Here is a 10,130-nt window from a genome sequence, read left to right on the forward strand (position 1 = left end):
CCAATTTAAAATATCACTAAGTGGATTATTAGATGTCTGGAGAAAAATGATTTGATTTATCTTGCTTTTGCCAGTTCAGTCTCTGTTTTGTTAGCCCTGTTCTGGCCCTGAAATTTCTAATTTAGTCAAGTTCTGACTCCCAAAATATCTTTAAATATGGAAATGAGTAATAGAACTTTTATTTTTTAAGTTGAGTTTTTCACAGGCTTATACTTGTAATTTGAAGCTAAAGTAATACTTAAACCATGAATGATACCATTCTTGTTTTTAAAATAATTATGAAAAGGCATTTTTTTGGGTAGGTCCAAGCCTGTCCCACTCTTCATTTTTGAAACATTCAAATTGGTTATTTAAAGGTATGTTACTATGTAGCAGTGTATCCTGATACTGATAATACAAATTTGAATTTTGCCAAATCCATTTGTGTCTGTTTCAACTATAGAGACAGAAAAATAATGGGCATGCACAGAGTAGTCATGATATTAGTGACTAACCAAATATTTTCCTACTCTTGGACATGAATGTCTGAAATCTTAAGACTTGCAACCATTTGAGCAACTCTTCACAGTTGTTCTCTATACCTTGTAGAGGAAAAAGGAAGAAAATTAATATTAAGTGCCACTTTGCATGGGGCTTTTGATATATATATGTCATATGATCTTTATAGGAATTCTGTGGGGAAAGATGGTGATATCCCCTTTTTATAAGTCCACAGGCTCCACAGTTCAGATCTGCCTGTACACATGGCAAAAAAGTGACCAAATGCTATTCACCTCCAAGTCTGTCAGAGTCCGGAGCCTGGGCTCTTCGTTCACCATGCTGGACATTTTAGTTATGCTTTAATTCAATATATATTCAGTTTTGTCATTTTTATGCCCTTGGAATCTTGTCAGATTTTAATTTTTAAAAATTAGAAAATGGGCTATTTAACAATATGAATTTTAAATAAAATATCTGCTTTTAAATTTATTTTACGTCAACAGTCATTGAATATGAATGAATTTGAATACTCCAGTGGTACTTCAGGATACTCAGTATATCTACTGAAAAAAAATGACAAATTGAATAGCTGTATCACTGTGAAGTAAGTTCTATAATAAAAGAATAAAATGTGGTGGGAGCACAAAGTAAATGACAAATAAATTTTCTATCTAGGAGTCTCTGCTGTGAGTCTGAACTCCCAGCACCTAGTGTAAAGTTGTAATCATCTGTGGTAACTATAGGAGACAGAAATATGTTCAACTAATGCTGCTTAAAGGCTATCTAGTTTTCTTAGAAAACTGAATATTCCTTCTAGACTTTTCTGTTGATAAAGAGAAGAAAGACTCTGAAGGGAGCCTTTGGGGTATCAATAGACAGGAATTAGATTGGTAGTCCTTGCTTCTAAAAGGAAGAGGTTGCTTCTTTATTAAACTGTGTTTTTTGTTTTTGTTTTTGTTTTTTACCAGAAAGAGACAGGTTTGTTCAGTTTGGTATTGAGCAATTCAGAAGTAAATGTTGAGGTACAGTGGAAGGGTTTAGAGTAGATAAAATTTAGATTATCTAAATCTTTACATAACATATCTGAAGCTTTATATAACAAGTATTGTATGTTTATAAAATACAACTTTAATGCTATTTTCAGAAAACCATGTGATAGGAACAAAAAAAGTGTTATTAGATCCCTTATGTAATAAGCTGGACTGTGTAGCCCTCAGTTCAATTTTATGTTTTGAGAGAAAATAACACTTACTTATTGAAGCTAAGAAGAGAGCTCAGAAAAATAGAAATAAAAGGTGTATTTTCTTGATTAGCAATAGGATATGAGATTGGTCTCCTAATTGCATGTAGGATCTTTTTGCCATTGTCCATTTTGAATACAAATATGCAGAAATTATAATTTATTTTGTAATTAACAGACTGAAAAGAAATTGCTTTGTAAGATAAGGATTTTCTTCTGTAAAACATAAAGGGCTTCTGAAATTTGTGAGGTTGGTATCCTCCATTAGGTGCAGCATATATAATTTTTCACTCAATTACATAATATAGTTGACCCTTGAACAACACGAGTTTGAACTGCATGGGTTCACTTATGCTGGATTTTTTTTCAATAAAAGTTGCAATTGCCTCTCCTGCCTTCTATTCTACTTCCTTCACTTCTTCCACCTCTGCCGCCTGAGACAGCAAGACCAACCCCTCCTCTTCCCCATCTTTCCCCTCCCCCTCAGCCAATTCAATGTAAAGAGAATGAGGATAAAGATCTTTATGATAATATACTTCCACTTAATGAATAGTAAATATATTTTCACTTTTTATGATTTTCTTAATAACATTTTCTTTTCTCTAGCTTACTTTATTGTAAGATCACAGTATGTAATACACATAACATACAAAATATGTGTCAGTCAATAGTTCGTGTTATCAGTAAGGCCTCCAGAAAACACCAGGCTATTTAGTAGTTATGTTTTGGAGGAGTCAAAAGTTATATGTGGAGTTTTGACTGTGTGTGGTGGTTGGCACCTCTAACCTGTTTTGTTTGAGGGTCAACTGTATTATGTTGCCACAGGCCTTTCTGAATGGCTTAAATAAATATTTCCTGAGACATCATTTACTAGATATGTGTCAATATGTGTAGATGACTTTGTAACTAATGGAAATAATGTATTTGTACAAAACTATTATGGGGTTTACACAAATATCAAATAACCAGTCTGCTACTTTCTCTTTAAGAGTTACATTTTATTTGAAGGGGAAAAATATGATTTATTTTTAATTATAGCTATAATGCTATCTAAAGTTCAAACAGGAATCACATCAGTAAATAGTGATTTTCTTATTTCTTTTTAAGAAGTAATCATCCATTCAATAGAAGTCATAAAAAGATAAAAGCTGAAAGAAACCTCTCAAGCTTTAGCTGCAGTGAGAATTGGTTTCTTAGAAAAGTGTGTTGGGGATGAGAAAATGATAGCACACACTGTAACATGTTAAGTACTTTGAACTGAAGGATACTGGAAGAGCCCCAGAAGCAAAGTATCCTTTCAACCTTCCCTTGCCCTTCTTTCTTCTGTTCCCCTTTCTCTCCCAAGCAGACCATAGAAACTAGATTTCTCTTCCCCCAACCATGTCATAGAAATTATAACCCCACTTTCCCAAAGCCAGCCATAAACCTAGAAATATTATTCTAACCTTCCCCTGCCTTTCTGTGTAGGGGCTGGCCATAAAGAAATTCTATGACCTACCTTGTCTGATAGTAGGTCGTAAGACCCTCATTCCAGAAGGAGTTCTGCCCTGTACCTTGAAGGAGGGGATGCTATGTAAAAGACCAAGAAGAATCTGAACATACAGACCTTGCTGGCTTTCCTCCCTCAGCCTGTTACCATTCACTTATACACTTTTGTCCAATTACTCTCTATTCTTAGCTCTCCATTCTTCATTGACTAAGCATGAAAATACAGTGTTCCCCTGAGTCTTCATTTCTGAAGCCTCCTGTGTCATGAAAAACTGATTAAATAAATTTATTATGCTTTTCTCTTGTTAACCTGTCTTCTGTTATAGGAGTGTTGGCCATGAAACTTACAGTGGGTGAGGAAAGGTATTAGACCTTTCTGCTCCTACAAGTGCAACTTAATACTAACCACATCTGATTACTTTGTTCTTTTTTCTTGATGTTCATCAGGAAAACTTTTTTTTGTTTTAGGATATGTCTGACACTCCAAGTAAAAATGATTCTTCTATTTCCAATAAAGCAGACTAGCCAAAATAATTTTTTTATACTTAAGATCTGGATTGCATTGGTGGCATTCATTTTTTTTTTAAATATGTCTCATTAGTTGGCAGTTTTTAACACTACATTAAGGTGGTTGAAAGAGTGGGCTTTGGAGAGAGACCTAAGTTTCAGTCCCATCTCTGATACTTGTTAGCCATATGATCTTGGTCATTAGCTTTGGTTAATAATCTTTTAGAGAAAGTATTAATCATCAGTTTTATAAAAGAACCTATTTCACCATAGTCTTTTATTTGCTTTTACAGATCAGTGTACTGTTACCCGGACATACCTATTCCTTCACAAGTTCTGGTTCTTCAGTGCTGCTTACTATTTTGGTAACTGGGCCTTTCTTGGGGTAAGTACAGATAGCCCAGGCATGATTTCACCTTCTTTTATAAATTATAGTTAAATGTGTAAACTTTTTGTATCTTAGTAGTCCATTTGTATCATAGTACTGTCATTGAATTTTAAAGCATTACTTTCCAAATGATTTTAAATTTGAAAAGTAACACATAGCTTATTTAAATTTACAGGTATTCTTGATTGGATTAATTGTATCCTGTTGTAAAGGGAAGAAATCGGTTATTGAAGGAGTAGACGAAGATTCAGACATAAGTGATGATGAGCCCTCTGTTTATTCTGTTTGACAGCCTTCTCTGTCTTAAGGGTTTTATAACACTGACTGAATATCTGTTATGCATTTTTAAAGTGTTAGACTGACATTAGGATGAGCTAACTAGCTTTCATCAAAAATGGGAGCATGGCTATAAAACAACTATATTTTATTATATGTTTTCAGAAGTAACATTGTATCATAGATTAACATTTTAAATTACCATAATAATGCTATGTAAATATAAAACTACTGGCTTTGTGAGGGAATGTTTGTGCAAAATTTTTTCCTCTAATGTATAATAGTGTTTAATTAAAAATCTTCCAGAATTAATACTCCCTTTTGTCACTTTTTAAAAACATAATACATCATTTGTATCTGTGCCTTAGGTTCTCCAGAGTGATGTGGAATTTTAAAGTGTCTCTCTCTTGATTGCCTCCAAATAAAATTTACAATATAGCTGGTGAATGTTACTCCCATATGCAACTTGTTTTCAGTTTTCTGCCTAAAATCTTTAGCACCACTCAAGTAGATTTCATGAAAAGATTTCAAACTCTCCTTAGTGCTACAAGAGCATGGCATTCCAAGATGTGTTATGTTGTTCAAATGTCAGTCCATTAGATATCTTACAACCTCTAAAGTATTTAAGGCATACATATTGTTATTGGTAGCTTTTGTTTTGTATCTGACCTCAAAATTTGTATTCCAATATAAATGGGGTATTGTCAAGAATAATCCTGAAAAAATCAGTTTATGGATTAAGATAGATGGCATCATATTTTGGTTTTAGAGATACTTTTTCATTCTAAAGATTTGAAATTTGCAAAAGATATAATGAAAGCTGTATGACATCAGGGTATTTTGAACACATTCTGGATAGTGAGAAATAATTTAAAAAAAAGGTATATATTCTAGTTTACTAGCATAAGCACATTAGAACTCACAATAAAGTATGTATCATGATCCTTGAGGTAAAATATCATTAAGTTTCTGAAAAAAGGTTTAGGAATTAACAACTATATCCAAGTTAATTCTTCTCTCCTTTAATTTTTGTGCCATTTTTCTCTGTTCTGATTCTTTGTCTCTCTTGATAAACCTTCACAGCTTTCATATTTGGCTTCTGCTTCTGCAACTACCCTTTAGCATTATTCACCAGGATTTCATTCCCTTCTGTTCTTATTTTACATTTTCTTTCTTTCTTTTTTTTTTTTTTAAGATGGAGTTTCGCTCTTGTCGCCCAAGCTGGAGTGCAGTGGCACGATCTCAACTCACTGCAACCTCCCCGTCCTGGGTTCAGGCAATTCTCCTGCCTCAGCCTCCTGAGTAGCTGGGATTACAGGCATGTGCCACCATGCCCAGCTAGTTTTTGTATTTTTAGCAGAGACAGGATTTCACCATCTTGGCCAGGCTAGTCTTGAACTCCTGACCTCATGATCCACCCACCTTGGCCTCCCAAAGTACTGGGATTGCAGGCGTAAGCCACCATGCCCGGCCTTGTTTTACATTTTCTTTGTGGACAATCTCACATACCCTTGACTTCTATCTATACTACGTGTTCTTAAGCTCTGAACTTTGACTTACCTTTTAGCTAGAAATTACTGCTTCAACTGCAACATTTTGAAAATTGAAGTATTCATTTTTGGGGGGCAAACTAAGCCGCCTTCTGCATTCATTTTTTTGACAAATGACACCAGCAGACACTTGATTGCCTAAACAAAAAAAAATCAGGTAGATCTCCGTATCTCTTGTGTATAACTGACTCATCAAACAATCATGTCATGTTAATTTCTACTTCCTATCTTTCCATTTGTCCCCTCTTCTCTACTTTCTATGTTATAGGCTGAATTGTGTCCCCTTACAATTCATATGTTGAAGACTTGAACCCTGGCACTTCACAGAATAATACTGTATGCGGAGATAGGGCCTTTTAAAAGTAATTAAAATAAAATGAGGCTATTGGATGAAGCCCAAATCCAGTATGACTGGTGTTCTTACAAGAAGGGGGAGAGACATCTAGAATGTATATGTACAAAGAAGAGGCCATGTGAGGATACAATCAGAAGACAGTGGTCTGCAAGCCAACAGGAGAGGCCTCAGGAGAATCCAGTGTTGTCAGTGCTTTAATCTTGAGTCTCCAGCTTCCAGATCTGTGAGAAAATAAATTTCTGTTGTTTAAGCCACTCGGTCTGTGGCATTTTGTTATGGCAGCCCAAGCAGACTGATAAACTCTGGTTCTTGAAATTCCTCACTGGACTTTCTGCAAAGTCTTGACTCCTTTCAGTCTTTTCTGAACATCTAAAATATAAACCTGATTATTTCATTTCTTTACTGCAAAATTCTTTCAGTTATTTTAGAATGAACTCCATAAGCCTTCATGAGATAGATAAGGCCTTTCTGGTGTGCATCTCTTCTGACTCCAAGTTCCCCTGCCATCCCCACACCAGTTATATGAGGCAGCTAACAAATGGCTCCTATTACTCACATGGCTATGAGTCTTCACATCCCCACTCTGTTGAACTATTCCTTCTGCTTGTGATGCCTGTCCCTTCCTTTTGTCTCCTAAGAAAATCCTTATTCTTCAAGTCTCAGCCTTAGAATTATCTCCCTAGGTCCCTCCTTCCCTAAGTTGCCCAGACACAGGTGCTAGCTTTTCCCTATCCACATGGCACCCTGTACGGTATATTGTGATTTATTGCCTTCATGTCTGCCTCCACTAGACTCTAAGTACTTAAACACAACGTCTGGTTTTTCAACTTTGTCCTTGGTGCCTAGAATAGCTTCTTACACATGGAAGGTATTCAATTGACAGGTGAATTTGTTAGAAAGAAGCCTTAAGCTCGTCTACATGGTTTAAGCATACAAAAACTATTTTGATTAAGGAGGAATATATATTTAGCCTGTTTTTGAGGTTTATTTTGAAACCGTGAAGGTTAGAAGTATTATATTTGTCTTGAATACTCTATATACTTTACTTTTAGGAATGTTTGGTTGGTTTCTGTCAGACCAACTTCTTAGCTTTTGATTTTGCTAGTTGTATTTTTTTTAATATATTTTTTTCGCCCTAGATTCTATAAACTTTCTACATATTTAGAAGCTTACTTTTATTCTAACACTAAGGTTTTTTTTCCTCCCAGTCATATGGAATGCCTTTATTAACTTTGTATTTTCATGAAGCTGATTTGTGTTATAAATTCCACTAATGAAGAACATACTTCTTTGAAGTCCTTCTGAAAAACACCTAAATTAGAGATCATCTAGAGTGACAACTTTCCAAAAGGCCAAGGCTGTCATGTTCCATGTAAACTTCAAACAAGTGATTATTCATCCATGCAACAAGGTCCTGGCAGAATGAGGACCCTGGAACTGACTTCTAGCTCAGTGCTACCATACCAAAGGAAGTAGAAAATGCATATTGCAAAAGAAAGGGAAACAGGAGCTTCAGGAAAGCAAAAAGCAATACAGAAAATCATGTTTTCAAAATATACTACTGAGCTCTTCAGTGAAAGATATGTACATAGTTCAATAATATACTGTTTTAGAATCATTTCATAGGCAAAGCACAGTAAACATCGATTACAGCACAGAATTTAAGTATTGACCTTGACCACATAAAAAGACAGTTGTTGAAACCTGGAAGATTGAAGAAGAGGGGTGGAGAGAGACCTAAGGGGAAAAGAGTCATGTTGATATCCTCATTTTATGACAGGGATGATGGGGAGAAGAGAGAAATTAAGAAATAGTCTCTGGTACAGGGAGTATATATATTGAAGGGTAGCAGAATATGCCACCCCAAAATATGCCATTTTGGCATAAGAATTATTTTGAGCTTAGCAGATACAAGAAGGATGCTTTGACCACCCCTTTTTCTTCCTAAAACCAGGACATAAAACTCCCATGTGGAAGATGTCCTGCCTATACCAGAAGGAAAGTAACATTTTTGTCACAAGGGCTGAAAAAAACCTGTATAAACAAACCTTGGTAAAGTAACCTTTATTGTATTAGTCCATTTGCATTGCTATAAAGTAATACCTGAGGCTGAGTAATTTACAAAGAAAAAAGTTTATTTGGCTTACTGTTCTTCAGGCTGTACAAGCAACCTGGTGCCAGCATCTGCTTCTGGTGAGGCCTCAGGAAACTTAGAATTACGGCCTAAGTAGAAGAGGGAATGTACATATCACATGATGAGAGTGAGCAGAGGAGGTTCCAGGCTCTTTCAAACAACCAGCTCTAGCATGAATTGATAGAGAACTCACTACCACTAGGACAGCACCAAACCATTCATGAGGGATCTGCGTCCATGACCCAAACACGTCCCGCCAGGCCCCTCCTCCAACACTGGGGATCACAATGAGATTTGAAGGGGACAAAGATGCAAAATACATCTCTTACCTTCCTAGTTACTGTTCCACCATTTTCTGCCCTAGCCCTGGCCTCTGTCCTGTCACATTTTCATAATTTACTACTCTTTGTCCAATTCAGTGTATAAGTATTCAACTCTTATTGATTTGTATGCTTTTCTCCCGTTAATCTGTCTTTTATTACAGAGCCCCAGCTGGGGCTCCTAAAATGGACAGAGAAAAGATTTTTTTCTTCCCCTACAATTGATTAAAGCTATGGAGGTAATCAATACAGCATCTAAAATGGTAATCCTTTATCCAAAATGTTTGGGAACAGAAGTGTTTGGGTTTTGAGTTTTTTTTATCTTAGAATATGTGCAGAACACATACCAGTTGAGCATTCCTAATCAAAAAATACGAAATCTGTAATGCTTCAATGAGCATTTCCTTCAAGCATCATGTTGATGCTAAAGAAGTTTCAGATTTTGGAGTATTTCAGGTTTCAGATTTTCAAATTAGAGTTGCTCAATGTGTATAACAATGTTAGGAGATGGAATAAAAGGGAAGGAAGAAAAAAATGTCTCGAGAAATTCTCTTACTATAGGAAGTCAGTAGACAATATTTAAATATATTGAAGATAAAAAGTGTTTAAAGGAGAAATTTTATCAGAAGATAAAATAATAGCCATTGTGATTATATGTAAATATGTCTTGGAGTTTTCTGGCAGCCGAGAAAAAAGATGATGGATAATGAGGATTTTACATTTAATAGAAGGAAGCACTCAGTTTTCCTCCTGATAGTTTTTTCTGGCACTAAAATTTAGAAGGAAGTTACACTGTGAATTCTTATATAAAGAATGTTAGTGAACAAATGTCTTTGCTAAAGTTTAAATAGAAAGACCATATGCAAGGAGACAGAATTTGGGATCTCCAGGAAAATCATGTTGGCTATCAAGAAGTCTCAACATGGATTAGCTTTGTGTGTATGTAATTTATTCACTCAGCAAACATCTAAACTTCTAGTTATTTCAGGCACTGGATTGTGGCTACGGAATTTCTGCAATTAAGAAGATAAGACCCATCATTTCAGAACTTGATCTAGGAATTAATAGCCGAATGGCCTTTGGCAGTAACTGGACCTTGTCAATATCTACTAAGATTGTATGTGTCTGATATTATGAATAAATATACATAAAAGACATCACTTTGTCAAATTACAGTTACAATCAAAGATACTCCAATTACTGGAATTTTCATATCTCCAAACCACAATACATCCTCTCCTGGTAGCATAATCAGAAGGTTACTTGATGACTGTGGGATTGAAGTGATGTGAGATAGGTAGCAAGGGGCATTTCAGATATTTTGTGATGAAGATTGAATAAATATCCACTCTTCTTCAGCAGAGACCACTCTAAGGGGACCAGATTGCCCAG

The 10,130-nt window shown here is 35.4% G+C and overlaps 1 protein-coding gene across 3 annotated transcripts in view; it reads left to right on the plus strand.

The window, feature by feature from the left end:
• Window positions 1-4,821, plus strand: part of LOC105479557 (LMBR1 domain containing 1) — a 164,472-nt gene extending 159,651 nt beyond the window's left edge. For all 3 annotated transcript variants that reach the window (XM_071096910.1, XM_071096907.1, XM_071096908.1), the window contains exons 15-16: window positions 4,009-4,100; window positions 4,279-4,821. In XM_071096910.1, coding sequence (XP_070953011.1) covers window positions 4,009-4,100; window positions 4,279-4,392 — 206 coding nt within the window. In that variant the 3' untranslated portion in view covers window positions 4,393-4,821. The remainder of the gene's footprint in view (window positions 1-4,008; window positions 4,101-4,278) is intronic.
• Window positions 4,822-10,130: the final 5,309 nt, after the last annotated feature.

Source organism: Macaca nemestrina, chromosome 5 (assembly GCF_043159975.1).
Source record: "Macaca nemestrina isolate mMacNem1 chromosome 5, mMacNem.hap1, whole genome shotgun sequence".
In the NCBI taxonomy this organism is placed as follows: Eukaryota; Metazoa; Chordata; class Mammalia; order Primates; family Cercopithecidae; genus Macaca; species Macaca nemestrina.